Below are 25,257 nucleotides of genomic sequence, written 5' to 3'. Positions count from 1 at the left end.
TATCTGATACAGGAGTAAACGATAGGGAACGTGTTCTCCCTGAGTAGCAGATGGCAAACTTGTTCTGTTTATATTCTTACACTGATCAATAGGTCTGGTAGACTTGTTTCCAGGAGGAGGACAGGCTTTTGTGAGCCATGCAACATCCAGGCAGTCAGTTCCAGATGACGTATCTGATGGGATTGTGCTGAAGTTGATCTGGTAGCAGCAGAAGCATTCTTGGTTTCTGGACTCCTTCCTAGCCTCTTGCCTGTGGCCCACTGTAATCTTCAGGTTTGCCAGTGTCTGTGCCCAAGAGAGCAGCATTAATAGGTGAAGATCATTTTGGAACCTAGGGGTAGTGCAGGGTGTCCAGTGGGGAAATACGAAGTCTCCGAAGGCAGAGCGAGCGAGTCTGTAAGTCTTTTCAGCTGTTCTGGAGAAGTGTATTCTAATTTCCAATATGCCTATTTACTATAGAAACAAACACGGAATAAAGTACGTTGGTGCTTTTGCTTTTAGAAACATTGGTGTATAAATGTGCACACATCATTGGTCAGGAGTATAATTTTTTGTGAACTAGTAGAAACCTTTTGCCTCAACAATTCTAAACAGAAATAATGGACAGAAGACTTGTCTCTTTCCCAGCAAGAAAAAAAGTAAAGAAAAAACATCTGCAACTTATGTGTTCGCTAAGTGTTTATTAGGTACCCCTTCCTGTTCTTTCCTGGGTTTCATTTTCATTTAATTCTATTTTTCCTCACATTTTAAAAATAAACCTCTAGTATGTGCTTAATTTATTCCCAGTCTGCTGTAATTAAGTTGCAGATAAACATATGGTTACCATATGACAAAGTAATATTGAAAGGAAATGCTTTGTAGGAGACACGATAGTATGTGTACTTGTGCCTAGGTAATGCTGGTTTAGTTCTTCTGTAGATGTACAGCCCAGATCCAATTATGAAGATCCAATTAATAGTGATATAGCAAATAGTGTATCGGAAAGGTATCAGTCAGAAAACTGAATTATGTACTGTAGAATCATGGTTGAATCAAGCATGAAAAATAATGTTATGGAAATGTGAAAGAAGGAAAATAAACAGCAATGGAAATAGAGTAGGGGCCAAAAAAGAGAAGCTGTAATCAACTGAAGATAAAAAGAAAAAAAGAACAAAGCAAAGAAACTTCATTGGCAGTTTGCTAATGCTACACAGGTTTTGGGCTGGCGATGAGTAAGACTTCTTCCCAGTCGGTTTCAGGTACTAGTGTGGAGCATTGACTTAACCTTAAGAGGTAGTTGTAAGATTGAATCTTAGCGAAGTGTTCTATAACTCTTGAGTTACAGATCTGGTCTGCTAAAAACCCCAGTGTGAAACTAGGTGAATGCAGAGCAATTTTCATTCAAGTAACCAGCTGTACTTATGCTACTGGAGGAAACCAGGCATATCCTCATCTTGTAAGGAAATTTTGGTAAACATTTGCTGCAAAGATTTCCCCTGTCCAAGGTGACATTCATACTGTTATTCCTCAAGTCTGCCCCAAAAATTCCCCTTTCCTCTCTTTTCTCTACTAAAAAGGAAACATGCATGTTGGTAGTTTCGCTTGTGGTTTTAGTTTTAAAAGAAGGGAACTGACCAGTGTGTAAGATGTAATACAACTGCCACATAGACAAAACTACTTTTTCATTGTGCGCTTCTTTTTGCAAACTTGTTCTTTGGTTCTGAAGACACTTGTAGTTTTGTGTAATTTGCATAACACAGATCACCAGCAGGACTGTTTCACTTGCATAAAATGTTTACTTAGATGGGAAGATGGAAGATGTGTTTATTCTGAGACATAATTACAAGTGGTGAAGTTTCATAAATCCATTTTGCAAATACAGTGTTTTTATTCCGTGTAATTTAGTTGAAGGGGAAAAAGTGCATTATCTTTTCTTGGTTTCAGTTCCTTTAATTGCACAAAATGAGAAACTTCATGGTGACTTTTGAGATCCTTTATGCTTTGAACTTTCAATGCTCATTCTTTGAATACTTGAAGATTATATGATTCTAGCCCTTGCAAAGCATTTTAGACAGTTTTCAGTGTAGACATGAAAATAAATATATCGCATGCAAGAACACATTTATAAAATGTTTCTCTTTTATAATTCTACAATTCATATTTTATTGTTTAAAACCAGGTTTTATCAGTTTTTCTCCTACAGTACTAGATACAACTTATTTTCATAGCTATAATTTATTACGTATCCCAGTTGCTTCAAATTGATATTTATACTTGTCCAGAAATAAAGGCATGCTGCCATCTTCCTAAACACAGGATAACGATCTGATGAAAGTTGACCTCTGATGTGCTAATAATGTTTGTACTTTTACGCTTTAACTGAGATTTGGTTTAACGCGCTCTCTGTTTCCTGAAAAGATTGCCATATTTTACTCTAATTTAAGTCATTGACCTTAGGTTACAACACTGTTATCTTTCAGGCACAAACTTTCTTTGTTTGTCTTCACAAAGGCATATGAAGTGGTGATGCAGAAGCTAATAGTACACCCCACTTGAGCATCTTGCCATTAGAACGTGTTGGTTTGGACACAGAACTTTGGTGCTGAGGCTTCAGTGTAATACCTGTTTCCTAGCATGGATATTTGGGTTTAGTCCTGAAAAAAAAGAAATCTAGTCAAGTAGGGCTATGTTGATGCTAGGTTTTGTCGTGTTTCTATGTCTGTTACGCAAGTCTGAATCTCATTATGACCAAATGGCCAATAGGAAAATATTTCAGCACACACAGCCCTCCCCAAAACATCGGTGGTGTCAATCCAACAGGTATGGGACTCAGCCATACTTCTTCTTTAAAGCCAAGTATAAAAGTGAACAGAATTTATACAGCATTATTAGTTTTTTAAATAACTTTAACATTTTAAATATTAATAGATCGCTGCGTAAGAAGAGGAAATAAATGGAGATTTGCATCTTGCGTAATTACTGTAAAATTATACTAGAGTGCAAAAGGTGGAGTTGATCAAGTGGGTTTTGTGCAGTGCTAGCTACCATTTGAGAAACACAGAAATATTTTGTGTTAAGTGTTTCTAATGTTCCATATGTTTTAGTATAGAGGGAAGTTAGAATGAGAGCTTTTTTTCTTGAACTTAATTATTCAGATTATTTGTAGAATGCTACCTCAGCAATTATGTATTGTATTTCTTACTCTAATTGCACAATTTTGTGGCACTTAGAGACATGGTTCAGTGGTGGACTTGGCAGGTTGACAGTTGGACTTGATGATCTTAAAGGACTTTTCCAACCTAAATGATTCTATGAATTTTTGAAGATCTATTACAAACTCACATGATACACAGAGACAGATCAATCAAGGAGTGAGACACTGATTCCCGAAGCATGCTATTATGAGATAATACCACAACTGGGATGCTGATAAACTTCCGTGCTCTAGAAACTAAAATGAAAAAAATATTTATTTTTAGGGAGTTCCCAGACCTGCATTGCTCTGAGTTAGGGAATAGCCACAACATTGATCCAAATATCAGTAGGCAATAATGGTGTAATGCTGGATAAATTGCTTTCTAAGTGTTCCTCTGTTGTTGTCGTGGAATTCATTTTAAAAAAAAAAAAACTTACAAAAGTAGTTTAAAACTGTGGATCATACATGTACATACACAGAGTAAATGGCTGTACAAGCGAAAAACAGCGCATTGAGGATTCACTGCATCTTCTGATTCTTGTCCCATTGGCTCATTACATACTTCAAAGCAAAAGTCCATGTGTAAATGTTGAGTGTAATGTAATCAATAGTCTACATACCAAATACAGGTTTTAGATAAAACAGAATTTGTTTCCACAGAAAGATACCAAAGAGAATATGAAATGGCATATAAAGAATACTTTCTTTTTCAATCAAAAAAAATGCGTGGCATGGGATAAAGTGTTTTTTCTTTCAAAATGTAAATGTTTAAGCCTTACAAACACTGCAGTAGCTTCAAAAGACCTTTGTTTCCAGTATTAAGCTGCTGAAGAAACAAAGATTTAAACATGTCAGCCTGTAAGATAAACATAGTTAGATTCTGAGGTGTGTCACATGAAAGTAAATTTTAAGTAGTGCTCTCAAAGTAAGTTATACAGCGTTCTGTATTCATTGTTTTGTTGATATTTTACAAGTCTATATGTTACCTGTGCAACAGATGCTTCTGAAAAATACGAGGAAATTCAGTCAGTTTACATTTGCATCAGTTTTACCTACACAAAAACAAATCTTGACAGACGAAGCTAGTCAATTTAACAATAATGTAATAATTTATGTCAATGTTGGGTAGTTATTTAATGGACTGGTGTTTATTTGGCCAGATTTAAAGCAGTGGAGGGTGCTCGGTTTGCCCAGAGTTGACATTGTCTTTATAACACTGGAATAATTTAAGTAAGTGTGGCGGTCATAATACTTTGTTTGTAAAAAACTAAACATTTATATCCTTCCTGTTTGTATAATGCTTTCTGGTTGGTAGATACTAAACAAACTCCTACAGAGACATAGTATAGATTTGCTGATTATGCTCATACATTTAAATTCTAATTACCATCTTTCTTTCTTTACGTACTTTTTAAAAGCTCCTTTAAATGAAGCTTGAGGTGAAATCTAATCTAACATGTAGCACATTAAAAACAAAAAGTCTTGCTGTAGGAATTTTCCCTTTGTGAACCGTTTGTCTTTCTGATTCAGCAATTCCAGTTCATTAGACTGGAAGTCTTTCATTGAATATTGTGATACAGTGTTTTCCATAGTCAAATTTCGGACTTCTCAGGCTTTGAGCATAATGTTTCATGACACTGGTAGTGTTTACAGTATTCTACTAAAAATACTCCCACATTGCCACTGTGCAGCAAAAACTTCTACATAAAGAATATCAACTTAGACATGTGACAAACTTGCAGCATCTGCAGGCAATGGGTTTCTCTTCTCCTTGCATATTTTGAAGGTTCCAGACTTTTCCTGTTGATTTTCAGTTCAGAAGAAGTCTCAACAAAATGCAGGTTTGAAGTAAAACCTTCTCAAAACCATGGCTATCTTACACATCTTCATCTGCCTACATTACAGGTTTTTCTTTCATCCTTGTATTCAGATTTTGAGTGTACATCAATTTATACAGCGCTGCTCTTGCCCAGTCAAGCAGTGGAGAGGAAGGAATTAAGAAGAAGATGCATTTCTTTTTAGATACGGTATTACTCGTTTCTCAGTTACGTCGTACTGGCAGACTGTTTTGTCTTATCTGTTGAAGTCTGCGGTGCATGTTGGTACCAGAAAAGTTAAATTTCTTGCAGAAGTTCTTTATTGACTTAGGGCTTGCCACTGTGCTTTAAAAATACAGGAAAGTGTAAATATTTTCATGTTGGTGACAGCTGTCTTACAGGATAAAATATTTTAGTTAATTGAAATGCATTAACAAATGTATTGTCCAATATCTAAAAAAGAAACTCATCAAAGCAACTTAAATTACGTTTCTAGAAAGATAATTGATTGAAAATGTACATGTGACATTCCATTTATGACAGATTAACAGAGTTTGTGACTTGAGGATAACAGTTCTTGGTGAAGTTAGCGCCAAATATTTTAGCAATGTGCATAAGGGAAGATAAATTGTAAGACCAAATCTCATAAATGGAACTGTAGTTATCTGGGCTAGCAGAAGTCTTGGTAAAAGTGGAAATACAAACTAATTTCCAAAAAATGTAATTGTTGCACTTAATTTTATGTGAGTGCTGGTTTTAAGTATGTGTAGGACTTGATCATGGTAATAGTAAAATGATTCCTTTTCTGTTATCTGGGTTAGACTGCTGTAATTTAAAAATCAAATTGCTGCTAAAACCAGAGAATGAGGCTGTTGGAGAACACAGCTACTCTGAATGCAGACTCTCATCAGGAGCGCGTGGGGCAGTATGCTGGGATGGCTTCCCGCTTAATGGCTACTTAAGGGATTGACCTAAATTTTTGCAGTGGGTAGCAGGCTGGTGGCAGTGGGTTTGATCATTTAATGCTTCCGGAATTTAATCATGTTGTTATTGGTATTCTACAGTAGCTAGAATTTTCATCATTTTTGCAAATAATTTGTATTTTAATTACTGAAGTTATGCTGATGTTGTTATTTAAGGCCTTGATGCTACCACCATGTGTATGACTTCAGCAGATGATACCGTGGCCTTAGCTGAGCAAAACATACAGATAAATCACCCTGAATCAGAGCCTAAATGGAGCATCTTTGGTAAATTTAGAAATAGCTTACACCTGTGGAGGGACTCATAGCAGCATGACTTGCTTAGCACTCTTTATATACACTCCTTCTTACAGCATGCCAAGTTCAAAATTAGTAGTAAGTGTGAACTATTGTTCCATCTAAGAGCAGAGTAGCATATTGTCTTCGTAAGTGGGTTAGAAGAAAATTTGTCTGCTTTTAGTATAGCTTCTGCCTTGCCAATTTTGCTTTGCATTCTTAGTTGTGGCTCTTAAGCTGAATAACTTAAAACATTTGCCTTAGAAGAGTTTTAGTATGAAGAAAATTGCAATGCAATTTTAAACAGCTGAAGAATAATATATTTTGCTTAAAAATAGATACTCCAAGTGTATTCACTTGGATGGCTCTGTGTGTGTGTATGTGTAAAATTTGTCATGGGAGAAAGGGAAGACTGTGTATTCCATCATGATGGTCGTCCCTCTGTGATTTGAGACTATTTCTGTTTTAGATAAAAGTTCCCATAAGATTCCCTGCTTGGACTCCTGAAGGAGCTGGAAAAACGATTTCCGTCCTGAAGTAATAATAGCATGGGCTTTTGGTTTTGATCATAAGCTGACATTTCAAAGTCATCTGAGGAAAGACATTTCTTGATTAAAATCAGGTTTGGCTTAAAGCAGCTGTAGCTGATCTTTCCCATCTGGTATTGTGCTACTTGATGTGATATCTTTCAGTTGCCCGGTGTTCACTTTACAAGATCCCACAGGAGTTACTGACTTTCCCAAGGGACCTTTCAGTGGATCAGGTCATTCTGTTACCCTGGTTATTGCTCGGCTTTTCTTTTTGCTGGGGAAAACTTAGAAAAGTTGCACAGCAGAGAATATGAGACGATAATCCGGTACCCACAAAGCGTATTTGGAATTGTAGCTCTGTCAGGTCTGTTGCAGCTTGTGCACAGCATGTGCCTGGTTTTTCGTTTATGTGCCAGATCTTCGCGTTTTACCTGTGGGATACAGACATTATGTTTTACATGTGGAATATGGAAGGTAGATTGTGTGACACGTTTCTTGGTTTTTATTCCTTAAATTGTCAGTGTTTAACATTGCTCGCTTAATCCTGGGTGCGGTGGTTTAGCTTCGTGCTTCTGCCGCATGATCACTCTAAGGAATCGCCCTTAGGTGAGACGGGCAGACACCTTATGACTTTATGCTACTGTTATGACTTCAGTTGTAGCATGTAACACGCCTGGAGAGAGATGTAGGCATTTGTGTTTTGGCTTTTTGTGTCTTTTGTGGATTGGTAGAATATGATCTTTCCTGCTAAGAAGCTGGATTTTATCCCAAATCCTGTGAATTTCACACAAGATCGGATTCTCACAGCATTCAGACAGATTGTCAAAACCCTGGCATTTATTTAAGGCACAGAAGAACTGCTTCCTGTGTGCAAACTCAGCAACGTGGCCTCTCCCAGGTACAAGGAAGCTTTTAGACAACAGAAAATTATACACTTTGAGACTCCCTTGAGATACCTCTGGTTTCTGTACAACATAAAATACCAGCTACTAGCTGGGGGTAAATGCATTGACTATGGCAGCTACACAGGAACTCCCAAAGTCATGGGTGCATTTTACAGCGGTTTGAAAATTGGAACTCATCTCATGCCTCTGATCTATTTTCTCTTGTGATTCCCAAAGGCCTCAGTACGGGTGGATGAAGGCAAAACATGACTCAGTGTTTAGCTATAGTATATGTGGGATCTCTTGTAAACAAGGAACTTAAGACTTGAGTTCTCCAGATACAACCTACTCCTAAATTTCTAGTATTTGCAACCTGGAGCTAAAGAGAACGCTAGATTCTGCGAGACCTGTGATACCAGACAAATGAAGGCACATAATGAATATCAAAGGCATGGGCTATTGAGAAGGAAAGCCTGAAAAACTTGTTTTGCTTTGTCATCAGAGGCGCATAAATCCACAGGGAGCAAAGCTGAAAAAAGTTCCCTGTTCTGCTAGGCTAGTGTCCTTGGATCAGCCACGTTTTCATGCTGTAACTACCGTGCACTTTGTTCCCCCTTCTGTGCCTTTGTTCCCAGGATAGATCATGGTCTTTATCCCCATGGTAAATACAGTACTAGATACTTTGTAGAAATTAAAACTGGCAAATTCCATGTGTTTTATGTCATTTGGCATTCTGCACAAACCCCCTTCAGTTTGTCATAAATTCCTAAACCAGAGCAAGGTCACATCTGGTAGCAATTTCAGTCTCCCAGATGAGGCGTAGTCCTATAACTCATTTTCTCCAGTGCTCTTCAAAGACGAGCTCTCCTGCCCCTTTTCCGTAAGACATACCACTTGCCCTGTGAGCGCTGTAGAATGATTTAGGCTGACAGTCTTTTCACACTTTATAAACTGCAATTTTTGGAACACAGCTTTATATCCAGTACCTAAGACAGTACAAGCAAGCAACAGTGTTGAAGTCTTCTCAATAACAGGCCGTGTCTAGAGTCTGCTTTCTTTTGCAATAGCATGTGCCTGCAGGATGCAGTCACTGTGCTCTTTCTCAGTATTTCGATGCATATGCACCTACCTCCTCATACTCTGGGTAACCTGTCACCTTACATACTGCACAACTTCTAACGGATCCATACACAGCTACTATTCTGCTTTTCTTTCACATGCCTTTAAAATAGTTATAGCAAAAGTTATGAGTCTTAGGTAATTCAAGATATACACGTTGAAGACTAGATTATTAGATGCACTAACAAAGTAATGGAACGATGATCAATCTTTGCACACTGTAGTAATTGAAAATAGCTCTAATTCCCAGTAACATGGAAGTTTAATAGTAGTCAGTAGTTTTCTATGTTTTACCATTTTCCATTGGCCCATTATATTTTGATAATAGTGGTTATTTTGGTATCTCATTGCCTTTATTACTTTATGCTTTCAAAGTACTGTATGGAACTTAGTGATCCACTTTCTCAAAAGGAGCAGCAAAGCAGTGTACTAGTAAGGGTTGGTTTGTTTGTTTGTTTTTTGTGAAACTGTGATGTGTTATCATGTGTTATTAAATCAAATTAACAGTACTTAGTTAAAAAAAATATTCTTCCAAGGTTTCCTACGTCTTCCATAAGGACTTCTAAGGCCTGTCTGTACAGGTGCACGATAACTGGTTTTTTTTCTCTGAGGTGACCAAATTTAAATATCTCTTGATACCACATGAATGATACTAAAAAAAAATCAAACCATCAAAACTTAAAAAGCACGTCAGAATTTTAAATGATTAGTATCGTTACTCTTAATTATTAAAAACGCAAGCTAAAAGTGGCAGCATATTAAAATCCACTGCAACTGGAAAGCACTAGCTAGAAACCACCTTGTCTACTCTGACTTTTCTGACCTAATTTACACCCTTTTGAACCTGTTTATTCACAGGGCAAATATCCTGACATTGTGACCCTTCCGGAAGGACTGCTGGGAGATTATATCATTCTAAGGAACCCCAAAATTTCTGGGTAAGCCAATAAATACATTTCTGGATTTATGCAGATAAAGGATTGTGAAAAGCATATTGACAATCTATACGTAACCGGTCTGCTTGAACATTAAGTCACTCTTTGCTTTAGAACGCCTCTTAACACAGAGATTAGATGATGTGTGTTACATTTTAGGGCTATAACCACACATTAAAAAGACGAGGAGAAAAAACAAAACAAAAAAACCCAAAAATGTATGTACATGCTGCGCGCAGTGGCCTTGTTAGATTAAGTCAATGCTACTCTGTGTACCCACTCTTTTAAAAAGCTGGATGGAAAAAAATAAAGGGCTCTAGCAGGCTTTTCATTTGCATTCTAAGAAAAAAAAAATCTATTACTGTCTTGGTTTTGGAAGCTCATGCTACAATGAAGAAGAGTCTAAATTCAAAGTTCAGGAATGTGGGATGCATCCTCCCTCTAGCACATCAGAAAACACGTCAGGTTTGACTGGATTTGTTCCATCTTGGTTTTCTTTCTGCATTACACAACCACAGCAATGGGCAGAGCAGATGCTGAGGCCAACACCCCTCTTACAGTGACAGGGCGGGCCGCTGGCAACCGTCCTCTCTGAGATAAGGCAGGATTTTACACCCCTGGGCCTGACCAAAGGAGCTCGTTCCTCCTCGCAGGCGAAGGCCAGTGTGGCAGCCTGTCAATTACAGCTCATACTTTCTTCTGTGGTAGGAGGTGCAATGAGCACTGAAGGAAAGCGCAGTTCTTGGGTCGTCTTTCCATTCTTTCATGGAAAGAAAATTGCAGTTACCATATTACCAACAGCAACTGCAGCTATATTTTTCCATTGTTTTAGAAAGAAATCAGGTGAAGCAGAGGATCATTTCACTGCCATTTATTACTATTATTCTACCATACATGGGGGATTTGTTTGGGGCCCCTGCTAGACATGTTCTGGCAGGTTTGGGTTTTTAAATTGAGTAAAAAAAAAATCCTTTCAGTTTCACATAAGACAATATAATTATCACTGCCAGGAATTCTGTAAGGGCCAAGAAAAGTAACTATTTTGTGAATAGATCAGACCATCTTCACTGTAACATGTATTAATGTATTAATTTATACGGAAACAACTGGAAATAAAGCATGGCTCCCTCCATCATGTTTGTGAAACTAGCAAATAAACCCTAATAGATAGGGATGCCTTGGGAGTGTAGTGCCAAATCTGCCATTTAAAACTAAATGCTTTAACTCTGGGTTGGTGAGATGAATTATTGTTAGACTACCACAGTTAGAAAATAAGCTGCTTTATTTTACAGTCTCTCTTCATGTTGACAGGTGCCAAGTTCCATTACACATTCCCTCTCACTCACCATCATGAAATATAAGAATTTTAACATCATTTCAGTGGGTTGGTAGACAAATACACTTGCATATTAATTTGTTTGCAAAAGCCCAGAACAAGCTGTGCACAAATTCTCAGTTTTTGACAACGAAGTGGCAAAAGGCTGACAAATTGTATTTAAAGGAAACTTTTACAGTTGTGATTGAGCAAACAGCACTGAGAAAAGGAGCTTCCTCCTCGTAATGGCTTGTTATTGTGCCTACCAGCTCTGGATTAGGAAAACCTTACTTTCAATAAGGAATACTCCGAAAAGCAGGGATTGGAAAGGAATGCAAGGTACAGTAAAGCAGAGGGGATGTTATAAAGCAGCAGATCTGCTATGAATGTTGTTCTAGCGTAATCCCTGTGTACTTGACCAGAAAAACTCTCCCCCTGCAGACACCAACTGCGTCGTTGTTCACTTAGTATTATGGTGTAGTCATCCTGTCCCACTGCAAAAGCTGGAAATAATAATTACCCTTGCAGAAACACTCTTGAAGGAGTAATGATGGATAAGATGTTTTTATATTTTTTTTTAATTAAAATCAAACAAAGGCAGGAATCTAGGCCTTGGATAGATTTATCCCTGTGCATTATTCTAAAAAGGCCGTGAACAAAATATTGGAGTGGACCTTATTCCAAACCCTGAACATCGCTATTTACACAAACACTTCTGAAACCATTTTCCTCTGCTTTCATGCTGTATCCAAGTGCAATACCTGACCACAGGGTGCAGGTATTATGAAAGGAGCAGTGGGAGGGAAACGCTATTTCTCATTTTCTTTTGTATCTTACTTTTTACCGCTGTTCCATGGAAACTTACCATTCATACGAGACAATGACAAGAACCAGAGGAAAAAATGCTCAAGGTTGAAAATTTGAATGTACCTGGAAATGAAGTAGTAATGACCTTTCCTTGTCAGCAGATTACTGGTTTTCCTTGGTTCAAAATACAAGCATTTCTGATTCTCAAATACAGAGATGGGCAAGTTGCATGACCTGAGGTGAATTTTGTTTCAGACATACTGAGTGTAAACCTCCTGAATACTGTACTTTCTGCTTTGAAGAAACCTTAAAGACAGTTGCCTAGTTAACACTTAACTGACTTTTCTGTGCACATGATACAGGTTTGAATTAATGATCGTTTGGAAGATACACATCGATGAAGAAGGGAGAACTACGCCTGTTCTAGACCTTCTGACTAAAGTACCAGAGCAAGGTAACGTCATTCACTTCAGAGACCGGTTCTTAGCTTTCAAGTAGAACGGCAACATCTCTTTAGATAAAAAGGAAATCCATCTTGCAGAGCCCAACCAGGCAAACAAATCCCAATTTAGCAAGCAGCTAAGCTTCACCTCGTCTATAATTTAAAAGGGCTTACCAAAACAAGTATGTCTTCCTTTTCTCGACAGCAGGTAACCTGTTTTATCCAAAAATGCAATTGCTGACAGCTACTTTCAGTAATAGTGCAGCTTTCTGAAAATAATGTTCACTGTTACATTTTTTTGCAGTCTCGGAGCAGAAGATGGCAACTACTGAAAGTGCACCTGCCCGCTTCCGAAGCATGCTGCTTCTGTTTGGGATTGAGACAGCTATCGAGAATCTGATCAAAGTGGTTGGCTTGGGAAAATGAATACCAGGCATTACTTACAACAGGTAGCAATTTCAAAAGTAATTTTAATTAAGATATTGTGTTACACAGTCTATAATTTTATTGAATATAAACATTAAGTTATTTTCCATTTAGAAACCATACTCATAAAACATGCTATCTGTACAGTTATGGCACGTTATATATAAATTGTCATGACATGAAAATAAATACAGCCATTTAAATACAAAAATGCCAAATAAAATAGTTACATGTACAGAGTGATTTCATTATAAATTTATCTTTCTGAATCATTAATGTACCAGAGTGGTTTATCTTCTTAACATTTTCTAGATACCTGGAAAGTGTTAAAAGATCATGCACTGTCAAAATTAATCAAGTCCATAAAAATCCATTTCATTTCACAGCTCTGTAAAAGTACAGTGATTTTAAAATGACAGGAGAACAGTAAGAGACTCCTAGAACAGAGAGTTAAATAGCTTTCTCATTAAATTAGAGTGGAAGTAGACAATTTGAAGATTTCAAAGACATACTATGCAAAAAAAAAAAAAAAAAAAAAGGTAACTGTATGAAGTAACTTTTTTCCACAATGTGTTGAGTAGAGACAGCATTAAGCTAAACAAGAAAGGACCGTTACACTTCTGTAAAGAGAGATGGGCAAGTTAACTACTGCTCACTGCAGTACTTCGTTTTGATTTCCTACTTCTAGGGGGAAATTCTAGTAGGTAACGCCTTACAAAAGCATCACGTTTCATACATTCATCCCTGAAGAAACAAAACAGATTAGACAGATGTCTTGTAATCTTCCTTCACTTCCACCAGATGTACTATCAGCTCGTTTGTGAACTTTCAGTATTTTTCGTGAGAGTTCCTGCTCCGCACTAGCTATCACAACCAAACCTTACAAGTGTCAGTCAGTCACTTCCTTCTTAGGTAGGAGCAACAGTTATTGTTCCTGGAATCAAAGGGGCCAGAAACACAAACTGTGGACTCTCAAGTAATATTAAGAAACTTCCTTTTCAAGTCCACAGCTGCTCTGACTATGCAAGCAGTACAACTGCCTGCTCCATTTATAAGTTATGACAAAGTATTTTAGAGCAATGGTGAAATAGGTGGAGAAACCAAGAACTAAAGCAACAGTCTGTTTATAATACCATAATTTTAATAACCCACTATTTGATCACTGAAATAGTCTCCTGCTGTTCCGGTAGGTCAGGAAAAACTGACAGACCAGCTTGGTTTCTGTCAGAAGCTACAGCTGAGCAATGCCAGGATTAAGTTTTGATTAACAGCAACTCTATAATAAAATATCTTGTTAGATATAAAGCAGACTAATTTCAAGTTTGGAATCCAGCAGACAGGCAAAATTCATTGCTACTTTATCCACTGACATGTTACTGGTTTAGCTAGTTTTATGTAACCTTTAGTTTATTTCATCTTTAGCTCCTTCTTGCATGAACATGAAACTGTTTGATCAAGCGCATACACTTCTATTTGCACATGAAATGTGTGTAAAGTTACAGCATAAAAACCTGAACGCTTTCCAGCTGTGGATAGTCCTTCCTTCCTACTCTTGCCTAACAGTTGGAGGATTTCTGGATTTAAAAATAGATCTCTCTCCCCCCAGGTTTTCTTTGGAAAGAAGGGGTTATTACCACTGTCAACTACCAGCTTATTGCACTGTTGTAGTATCACATTTCAGTGAGAGCAGACCACGACCCTATCCCAGAAAGACAGGCTGTCACCTGGAAGTGGAACACAAGAGATTGCCAACGCGGGTCACAGCCCATGGCAAAGTTCTATTGCTTTATGAGTGGTGTTACTCTACAGCTCATATTTCTTCCTTTAGTTGTGCCAATATACAGGGTTTTCTGGTTTTGCTTTTTGAATTTCAGGTAAAATGGAACAATTCAAACATTACACTGAGATCCCAATATATTTTTTTAAATGTTAACCTACACAATTTTGAAAAACATTACCAGTAAGCACACATTGTATCCAGGTAACAGCTGGTCACTGTAGCTTGAATAGCATCTCTCTACACATTTCAGGGTCTGTAATCCACAAGCGTATGGGAAAAGTGTCTGTAGATTTTATCATACACCCTCAGTTTTGAATATATCCTCAGGCTCCAGCTCAGGATCTTCCTCGAGGATGGCTTTTACTGCAACATCTCACAAGACCTCAGCTGCACATGCCAATGTTTACAAAGTAAAGCCATCATTAAATTGCTGAAGTAGTGATACAAGCTTAGCTCCAGTACTCACCATGAGAAAGTAAGTGACCCCCTGCAGCTTCAGAAAAATCAGATACTGCCTCCTTTTTTCCGTGTCACTGAAAAAGAATGAGCCTGAAAGCAGCTGCTCATGCTACAGAGTATGTGGGATATCAGTGAAATAATGCCAACATTTGACACACTCTGAAAGACCTGAAATAATCTGTAAAACTCAGAATATATTATTCTTACAGCTCAATTTAAATTAGGTAAGAGCGATCTGTGGTTTCACCTTCAATAGCAGCATATAATGTATAGAAAATAAAAGACCAGTATGTCAGACGAGTTAAGCCCAGCTATCATATAAAATTCAAAGATGCTTACCTTTAACCCTTTTCACTTAAGTTTCAGAAGCTTTAGGTAGATACAAGGTAATCACAAAACTTCTGGAGGCAGTCTGGTGTTCTTAATCTCATGCATTAGTACTTAAGAGTGTTCTGCACTAACATGGTAGTTCCATAGATCAGTTAACACTTGAGTCGCCACTTCAGTTGTATTTTCAGTGGACTTAATGCTAAAGTTTTATATTAGGTTTTGTCGGAGCATTCTCCCTTCCTAGTAGGTATGAGTGAGACTCAAAGCACAAGCTCCAAGGCAATTCTCTTATTAGTAATTAGGCTTTCTATGTTAGTGCAATACTTCAGGAAACGTTTACTTCTGTGCTCTTTCAATTCTAAGGAAGCAGACTTTTAGTATTAATTTGATCTGTCCTCTAGTTCCAAGGTATGGCACATTATCTGTTCTGTCATATTAAATACATTCATTAAGGTTATATAGCAAATGCGTGTTTTAGTGCTATTCCATGTCTTTGAAAAGGCATACCAGTTAGAAACCAGTTCTTAAAGCAAAAACATTCACAGCTGAAAAATGCACTGAACACAATAGAAAAAAAAAAATCACCATAATTGTATTCCATTAATCTTTCACTTTCTAATGTGCTCGAATAAAAATAACCTTAAGGAAATGGTTACACTTTATGGAGAACTAATGTGCAGTCTTCATTCTCCTTGAAGAGACTGGACATAACTGGGTCATCTTTGGCCTGTACATTCTTCAAATAATAGTTTACTATCTTGCCATCAAGTTTGTACTGATGAGGAATGCTTTCATATGGTTTTAGATCGAGGTCCAGGACAGAAACAGAAAAGGTGAATCTTGATTTGGATGTTAGTACCACAGGTCTCTGCTCAGAGCTGGAAAACAAAAGCGTATTGCACATCTGAGTCACTGAAGCTAACATTTTTCATTTGTGTGTCCTGAGTCCCCTTGCAAAAGTGACTCTAATGTTTATCTTAGAACTTTCGTGAAAGCCTAAGAAAATAAACTTCAGCTAATGCAGCATTTAGGAAACTATAGCTCCAGCTTAACTAGTCTTAAAGTGACCTTGCTGGCACCTCTTCCAGTCATTTTTCCTTTCAGCTTCCACACAGCTTAAGTCAAAACATTACTCTTAATTACTGTGTCTTTGTATTTAGTAATTCTAATCTGTTTCTAGGTGATATGCATACAAAGCAATACCCTTATTAACTAGCAGAACCAGAAAGAATCACTGCAACTCCTACTTAGGTTCAAGGTAATACAAACTTAGTGTCAGATCTAGTGTCCACGCATACTGAAGGATGGCGGACTTATTAAGTCAACCATTGTACAAGTCATCTCCCTCATGAACATTTCATTCAAGAACTGCAGGGCAAACACAGAAAACAATATTCTCTAAAAATAACACAACTTTGGTGAAGCAAACTCGCCCACGTAAGAGCAGACTAGAATATTGTGGCAAAGCTGCCTGCCTTACAGTGAAAGATGTCACCTCTTGCTTGTTGCCTTGTTTTCACTGATGTGCTTAATAAAGACTTCTGTTTTCTAATTAGGCAGTTAAAGGCAACTCATCTTGAAAAATCTCTCATATGAAGATGCCAAGGCAGAAAAATTGTACCTGACTACGAACAGTCAATTCAAATGTCAAGACAGGAGTAAATATAAAACCTTAACCCTCTTTATCAACTTAAAACTTCAGAAACAGACCTCTGACCTAAATGTCTTAAATCAGAACTCTACCTTATTAATATGCTCACAGCCAAGTATTTGGACACACCCCACACCCCCCCCAAAAAAAACCCTACTTTTTTTAAAGTTACTTGAATTGACTGAACTATGCAAACACATCTTCCATTTCTAAATTAGTAGGAGTCATTCAAAAGCAGGTCTCTCTTACCATTCATCTTGTAGACAGGGTGAAAGGGCAATCATGATGGAGCAGTCTTTAGCAGTCATTGCTATTCTGTACTGCTGCACCTATACAACACAAAAATAACACGAATTTTCTATTATATTTGTATTTGCCTTAGTAAAGCGTACTGTTCTTTATAAAAGGCATTAGTATACTCAGCGTATTAGTATGTTGGTATATTAAGCGCTGGAAATTATCTCTATAACAGATTGTTAGCAGGAGCAAGTGGTTTTACAGCATCCTGTATAAGAATCTTGTTTATTTCCTACAGATACTTTTCTTGAAGGCCAAAACAGCACCAGTTCATGCAAATGCTTCCTCAGTCTAGAAAGGAAATAACCAGCTTTATTTTTCTCTCCAAAAGTGGTTCTAAACATGTTTGTTTTTAACTGCTTCTGCTATCACGATACACCCCAGCACAATTAAGACCTCTAACCATACAGACATCTGACAAGCCAGCGGTGATGCCAACATGCTATCCATCTGTTTCCATTAGACAGGTGTTTATTAAAATTGACGGACTAAATAAGCTTCAACAACATGCACAGGAAAAGTACCTTTGTTAACGCAAATGCTACTGTCCCATCATCTTCAGTTGAAAGATCTAGCAGCTTCTCATAAAATGCTTCATTGTAAGGTCCATCTATCTGTAACGTACTTCTAAATAAATTTTAAAAGAAGATTTACAGACAGCCAAGATGATTTAGTGATTTTCAGCGAGATCTTTCTTCAGCAGCCCAGATACTCAGAATAAACAATAACACCAATAACCATGGCAACAGGTTAATCCTGAGGTCTAACACTATGACCAGTCTCCATTACTCTCACGTCACTTAAGATATCCTGTTTAAGGTTTGGTTGGTTGGTTGGTTGTTTTTTTTAAGATGAATCGTTCTTAATCTACTGCCACCTGTGCATCACTACAGGAACAGTATTTTTTGCAAAAATAGGTAAGTTTCAGAATTCGTAACAGTTTGCCAGAGCACTGTGGAGACTTGCTGGAAACATTGGGGGTATACACTTATCTGACAAGGCCCTGCTCTGCCCCCAGCTTCAGAATGTGTGCTAACAAGGGGATGGTTTATTTAGCCTCCTTCCTTCCCATGTTAAATAACTGAACTCCTGCTGAAAAGCTGAACCCATAAAAGCAGGGTTTGCAGCTCACAAACACCCCGCAGTTGAACGAATACATTTTTAAACTATTTAATATATAAATATACAAGTAAGCCACACTGCAAGTGATTTAAGCAGAACTTAAGGCCAACCCGTTGCCCATAAGATAACCCTTCAACTCCAATAGGAGTCCAAGGGAGCTGAAGGAGCACAAGCAGCAATGTCTTGCAAGTGAAGCCAGCATGCCCTCGTGTGAGCAAAGACAGAATTACAGGCAAATTACAGCCCGAGAATGCAAGAAGCATCCAAGTCAAGGGTTTTTTTTGTAGCGATTATTATTACAACTAATAAGCTTTATTTGAGAACAAACGTAGCAGCTTGCAATGCCCAGTATTTCTTCACCAAGCAAGAAATACCGTAAGATAAAGCTTCTTGTGCCTCAAGTACGATTTGATGACTTGTCATGTGGGTTAAAACCTGGCTTTTGGAGCTGCTCTCGTCACGCAACAAGGGCAGGCTGGACAACAGCAGATACTGGGCCATGACCCACTCACACCTTCTGTAAGATCTTGCAGGCACAGGCTGGATTGCTGCTGCATACCAAATTCAGGGTTTTAAAGGGCAGGTTGTAGGTAGGCCAATGTAGACTTGAGAATGACTGTAAAAATATCATTATTGCTGCAGACATAGTCCTAGCTCTGCAGGTACTGGAGGCAGCAGAAACCAACCATCCATTTTACTTTATCTTTCCTCAAATATACAACCTCCACTACTAAGGAATGGGGCATTTTCTCTCTTACCCTGTTATGAACTTCCCATACTCATGACTTAAAAATTCAGGTCAAAGTGACTGACATCAAAATTTTTAACAATAAAACTCATCTTTTATGTTATCTGGCATTTCAAGTTAGAAATTCAGAATATGCAATACCATGAAGGAAGGTTGTATACAATATAAGCCATCAAGTCTTACCTCTCTTCAGGAAATTCCTCTAAGTACTGTTCAACTCTACTGTACAAAGGATAGAGTCCTTCAATATCCAGCATGTCAAGCATCTGAGCCTGAAGGGTTTTATAAAGGAGACAACCCCTCGGTAAGCCAGAGCTTTCCAATTTATGTTTACCTAGAAAAAAAAAATTATTTTCAAATAAGGCAGACATGAGTGTCACCTTTGCTTCATTTTGCCATTACATGTGCATGTTCACAAAGCAAATCCAAATACTCTTTAGACCAATTTACGGGGGGCGGGGGGGGGGGGGGGGAGAGAACAAACAAAACAAAATACTTCAGTTTCCAAACACTAATGTGCCAGCTGCATGTACTTACCTGCACATTTAAACAGCACATATTTGACTGCAGAATAAAACACCTGGCATACAATTCTAGAAATTACTCAAAAAAAAAACCCAAACCCCACACACTTCCATTGCAATCTACTTGTTTGAGCCTACAAGAGAAATTTTTCATGAGTGAAGCCACCACAAATTCACTTTCAACAGTATGAACCGTTGGCAAAAAGTAATTCAGCATTTCGGATATCAGTTCTTTTTAATATAATATAAATGGATTTGTATTTGCTATAATTTCTGTAAGATAGCTCTTTCTCCACACGATAGAACAAAACCAACCAGCAATGAAAAAGATCTTCCTCAAAAGCAGAGAAAGAAACACACTGTTTGTGTAATTAGGATACTTAGCAGCATCTTGAATAATCAGAGCTTTACAAAACTTACGCGCTGAGGAATTAACAGGATTGATTTACAGTTTTCCAACTCTCACTTCCCAATTCTTTTCCCTCCAGTATTCATACCTTTCTCTTTACCGGGAGTGGAGTAGCAGAAGAAAACAAAATGAGCTACACCCTAGCTGGTGATGGCTGACAGGAGGAGCAGGGAAAGGCAAGAAACAGGTGTCATGTAACAAACCAACCAAAGCAGCCAGACTTCATCACATACAACATAAAAATTCCCCACTTGTTTGAAATACCTGTGATGGTTATCAGCTCAAATTGGCATTTTCTTCCATTTTTCCTCCACCACCTTCTGAATTTATTTTTATCCCTGTCATTAGGTACAGTGCTCACTACAAGGTCATATTAAAAACAATTATCTAGCAGTTAGGCAGCTCCAAACTAATTTTTAAAATGTCACTAGAACTCCACTGTTTCCGTTCTCCTATCAGTATTGAACAGCAAATGAGAGGCAAAGATCTGAATCATTACGTGATAACAGTTAATTACTGACAGTGCTCAAGAAATTATTTCTTACCATTTCTTACTAGCTCCTTATTAAAAGCACTTGCTTCACAGTAGCTTCTTCCTTGTGAAATGGGAACTGTCTTCATATCACCTGCCCTGCAGGCATCAGTACTACTTAGTAGCGTCATAGTTATAACGTGGATTAGTTCTTTAATAATTGTCCTTGTACAGTGTGGTCCACTGACCAACCCATTGGAAGGAAAAAAGAAAGGTTTTAAGTGACGAGCAAGTTCATTCCAGTCAGAGACACAGTCCTGGTCATCTTTACAGCCATAAATTAGTTCCCCATTCTGCAAACAAGAAAAAAGGATTTAGGCATGTCATTAAATCGAGTTATTTGTACTTAGTTAATCAAAGCATCAGATTTAAAGACACATAGCACAAAAAGTGTATTAGTATAACAGTCTGCATACAAACACACGCATTCCCAATCTCTTACAAATTTGCCCTCAAGCTTAATCAGATACCACAGGTGACAACCTCTGAGTTAGGACCAAAAAGCCCGTTTAAGTTGGCAAAGTAGCACTTGACTTAATCAACTGTAACTGATCAGAATAATAAAAGTGAACTGATACTTCGCACATTTTCCTATCGCTTCTTTCTGAATAATGTCAATAATGAAAAAGCATCTCGTGAAACTATCTTTAAAAGCTAAATTGGAAAACGGAGGGCTATAAAAGAAGAACAGTAAAAGGTGTGATAGTTACCTGTACTAATTGAAAAAATTGGACAGTTCCTACAAGTTTAAGTAATTCAAATAGTTGCTTTAATACTGGAAATAAGTTGTAAAGAATCCTATTTCCTAGAATTAATCTGAAAATCTGCATAAGCCATCAGTTACTGCTTTATATATTTCCTACATTACTTTCATAGAAAAGGTAACTTTTTACTTCCTCAATGAGGTACGCCGTGCATTTGGCTTGCGTGAATGCTGTAGCAGTAATTTCTAAAAATATTTGCAGCAACATGCAAAGTTCTCTATCTTCTTCCTCCTGAAGAAGCACATAATGTTTTAAAAACTCTGGTAATCTTTAAAAAGCCCTTTTCTATTAGTTGTTCCTTGGCTATTCTTTCAGACTAAGTAGTTCTGGAAAATTATTACTTACCTGTCCTAACTTGAAATCTAACTAAGAATTTTCCTATTTTCATCTTTTGGTGGGGTCCAACAGCGATGGTGCTGATTAGGTAGGTTTGAAGTAGGATCTTGACTGTTCAGATGCTGAAGTCAAATTGTTTAAAAGCCAAGGCAAAAAAAAAGCAAGCAGAGAGATTTGATTGTTTACCTTAAATATTTTCAAGTTGTTCTGTGCCTCCTGTAATAAGCTCTTCAAAGCAAAGTGCATTCTCTGTTTATTTCTAGGGGGAAAAAAAAAAAATAAATCCAAGAATGTTTTATCTCAGCCTTTAGATGTTTACACCCATGCCTGGAGGGCTCTATGGAACCAGAATTGGGCACCTGAAGAGAACGCGCTCATTAAGCCTGTTACTCATGCTGAAATCACTGCAAAGACAAAGTGACTATTTGCAATTAGAACTTCAAATCTGAGTAAAGGAAACAGCTCTTGGGTTTCATGCTATGTAGCAAAAGGCACTGGTACATTAATAAGCAACTCTGATTCCTGAAATAGGCGTAAAGAGGTATATAGCACCAGTAATATCCGCTGTAAAAGTCAGACAAGCAGGCATTGATCATCCTTAATAATACAGTGAAATTCAAAGTAATCTGAGAAAGAAATCTGATTTCACTGATTTTTTGGCAAAAACATAGAATCACAAGTCACATGCTTCCTTACCCTGAGAAGAGATCCAATGGGCAATATTTACTTGGTCGCTTCCATTTTCCATTCGCTACCTGTTGAAAACCCACACCACTGCTGTTAATCACTTTCTGGAATAACTACTCACAGTTATTTTAACAGTCAGGTGTGTGGCACTAACATCCTGTCTTCAGGAGTCCTATGGCATTTAAAACCCTTTGAACGTACAATCCATGACTAGCAGGGGCCTTCCTCGTCGTATTTAGCTCAAGTCACTCAAATCGCATTCACAAATGGAAAGCATGGAGAAAGGTCACGTTAAATTACAGTAAGGCACAGTTACATGATGTCAGACACACATAATGGACATTAGTCAAATGAATTCCATGAGCGTTACATGCTGTTATAAGTTACGGAATGCCACCATGCATTTGGTGAGCTGTACTTGAAAGGAAATTAGACTGGAGTTTACCCAATCAACAGCATCAATAGTCCTCAAAGACTAATCTTGTATTTCTTTGCTTCCAGCTTCCCACAGAACTCATTCCATCTCTCAAACAGATTCACACCCAGCAACTCAGATGTGTATCCACCTACTATCTTTAGTAGTATCAGAGGTTTAAGCAACAACATGCGAGTTTCAACAGGAAAGCAAGACTGGAATAGCAAATAAAGCACAGTGCAATCAAAGGGAAGCAGGATGACTCCTAAAAAAAAAAAAAAATTACCTTTAGATGCTGATGCATACAGTAACGACACACCTTGTGCTTTATCTCCTGTGAAACATGGCTGGAAAAAGGAATGAAGCCACATTTTGGCTAAAACAAACAAACAAACAAAAGATTATAAATATGAATGTACTTCTTTATAGAAACAGAAGGGCACACAATATGCAAATCTTTCCAGTTAAAGGAAAATTAAAAAAAAAAAACAAACACCCACAGTCAACATCCAACACTTAAAAGCTTAACATATGTCACTGTATGTTATTTCCAATTATTTTAGAGTCCTCCCTTAAGAAGAAGGACACACAAAACTGCTGTAGCCTACAACAGGCCTAGTAATACCTGGGAATTTCCCAAGTTTTGAAAGATCAGGAATTGGAAGAGGGAGGGAGATATTTCATCCTATGGGTCACAGTGAAAGCGATGAGCTCTGCCTTATCCCACTGCTGTATTCCTTTGAAACTGCTCTGGTTAATATGTGCTTAAAAAATGCAAACAAAACCCCCAGAAGGACCTTCTCCTATTCAATACCTTAATCTCTATGCAGAGGATTGGCCGGTGTTCCACAAAACGATACGTCTGCAGCCTGGTAAGATTAGGAAGGCACATTGCATAACCACTAAGAGTGTCCATATCTTTATCACAGCGAGACTCTGGGGAAAACAAAAAAAAAAAAAAAAAAAACAAAAAACAAAACAAAAAAAAACACAACACAACACAAACAAGAAAGTTAGGTGCATGAGTATTTATTTCACTCTGTAGTTACCCTGTTCACCAGGTGGGGGGTTGGGAACAAACTTAGACAGGACCCAGTTTAGCAGGCTTCAGCCAATTATGCACCTGCATACATCTGCCCTCCCCATTATCAACACCTCTTTTCAGTTTCCTCAAAACTGTCATAGGCATACAGAGTGCCTCGAGCTGCTTTTAATGGCTGGTTCCCTGCGCATGCCAAGAGAGATAGCAGTGAGAGGCCTGAAACAGCAAAGGAGCGCATTCAGTTGGCCGACAACAGGTAAAGAGACTTATTACTGTATTCAAAGATGTGATCTCATGTTCACTTACTAAAGCTGCATGAACTACCATCCCTCAGTCTAGTCAAGAGGAATCTGTGAAAACTGGCAGGAATATCATAAACTGTTCAGAAGAAACTGTAAATCTAAACAGAACCTGCAAGTGGCTTTGCTGAACTCAGTCTGTATGTAGTGCTTTTTCAAGGTCTAAAATATTTGCCCAAGGTTTGAGATCCAGATGCGCTGTATTAAAAAACAAAACTGATAAGAAGCAATCAGCTGAAGAACCACTTCTCAGTGAGAACTAGTCTCTTCCTAGCCATTCCAGTGCTTACATCAAAATAATAAATAGGTGAAAAGGAACATAGAAGGAACAAAAGTTAGCTTCCCCCTCCTCACAAGCTCACAACTTAGAACAAGAATTTCCTCTGCTACAACCGCCCTTTTAAAAATAGCATTTTTTAATATAGTCCAGATTAACAGCCCTGAGAAGAAATGAAGTAGCAAAATGGTTTCAGACTAAGATTAAGAAGCATTACATAGATAAATGCCTTTAAATAACCTCCCTCCCACACGCATCCATTGGGGAAAGGTAACAGGACAGAGAAAGGTCTGCGAGATTTTAATTCAAATTTAATAACAATGTACACTCCTGGATTTTCCGATATCTGCGTTACTAGAGACATACAGAATGGATGTGTTCAGTTATAGCTTCCATTGCTAAGAAAAATGTCCATTCTGAAAAATATATTGCAATGGGGGGGGGGGGGGAGGGGAATCATCTCAGAAGCTTCATTAGGCACGAGCCTGCAATTACATGCTGCGCTTCACTAGGATGAGCAAGAAGAAACCTTTTTTCTCCAACAAAATACTGAGGTTTTCTTTTCCTAAACTTAAGCAAAAGTACATCCATGTTCAGCTGAAAGCCATTCACCAAATCAGATACACACAGAAATCTGAAGTATTAGACAAGTTCCTTCTTAAGGTAGACAGACTTATTGTGAAAGGTAACATTAAGGGAAATTCTTCCCTCAAGGTTTAAAAAAATTCCTGTTAAAAATGAACAACGAGATTTGCTGTTGTAAAGCAAGAAATACCACTTGGGACAGCTCCTCACAACCACATTTCTTCCTTGAAAGAAATCCCCACGAGCTGCGGACACACAAAATTTAACTTTAAGAAATAAAACTAAATTCTA

General features: G+C 37.8%; 2 protein-coding genes across 9 annotated transcripts in view; one reads left to right on the top strand and one right to left on the bottom strand.

The window, feature by feature from the left end:
• CENPP (centromere protein P) overlaps positions 1-17,559 on the top strand; it is a 161,202-nt gene extending 143,643 nt beyond the window's left edge. For 4 of the 5 annotated variants that reach the window (XM_087744691.1, XM_087744693.1, XM_087744692.1 and 1 more), the window contains 3 exons: positions 9,643-9,722; positions 12,204-12,295; positions 12,588-12,724. In XM_087744691.1, coding sequence (XP_087600817.1) covers positions 9,643-9,722; positions 12,204-12,295; positions 12,588-12,709 — 294 coding nt within the window. In that variant the 3' untranslated portion in view covers positions 12,710-12,724. Of the gene's footprint in view, positions 1-9,642; positions 9,723-12,203; positions 12,296-12,587; positions 12,733-17,464 lie in introns of those variants that run through there. The other variant, XM_087744690.1, reaches the window with a different exon arrangement.
• IPPK (inositol-pentakisphosphate 2-kinase) overlaps positions 12,734-25,257 on the bottom strand; it is a 60,259-nt gene continuing 47,735 nt past the window's right edge. For all 4 annotated transcript variants that reach the window (XM_087744685.1, XM_087744686.1, XM_087744684.1 and 1 more), the window contains 9 exons: positions 23,578-23,699; positions 23,050-23,139; positions 22,358-22,416; positions 21,848-21,920; positions 20,575-20,854; positions 19,280-19,430; positions 17,751-17,853; positions 17,179-17,258; positions 12,734-16,156 (listed from right to left, as the gene is read on the bottom strand). In XM_087744685.1, coding sequence (XP_087600811.1) covers positions 15,931-16,156; positions 17,179-17,258; positions 17,751-17,853; positions 19,280-19,430; positions 20,575-20,854; positions 21,848-21,920; positions 22,358-22,416; positions 23,050-23,139; positions 23,578-23,699 — 1,184 coding nt within the window. In that variant the 3' untranslated portion in view covers positions 12,734-15,930. The remainder of the gene's footprint in view (positions 16,157-17,178; positions 17,259-17,750; positions 17,854-19,279; positions 19,431-20,574; positions 20,855-21,847; positions 21,921-22,357; positions 22,417-23,049; positions 23,140-23,577; positions 23,700-25,257) is intronic.

The sequence above is a fragment of the Nipponia nippon genome, unplaced genomic scaffold, assembly GCF_047370975.1.
Source record: "Nipponia nippon isolate SJK-2023a ecotype South Korea unplaced genomic scaffold, ASM4737097v1 scaffold_9, whole genome shotgun sequence".
NCBI classification, from domain to species: Eukaryota; Metazoa; Chordata; class Aves; order Pelecaniformes; family Threskiornithidae; genus Nipponia; species Nipponia nippon.
Note: the sequence above shows the minus strand (reverse complement) of the source record. Positions and strands in the feature narration are given on the sequence as shown.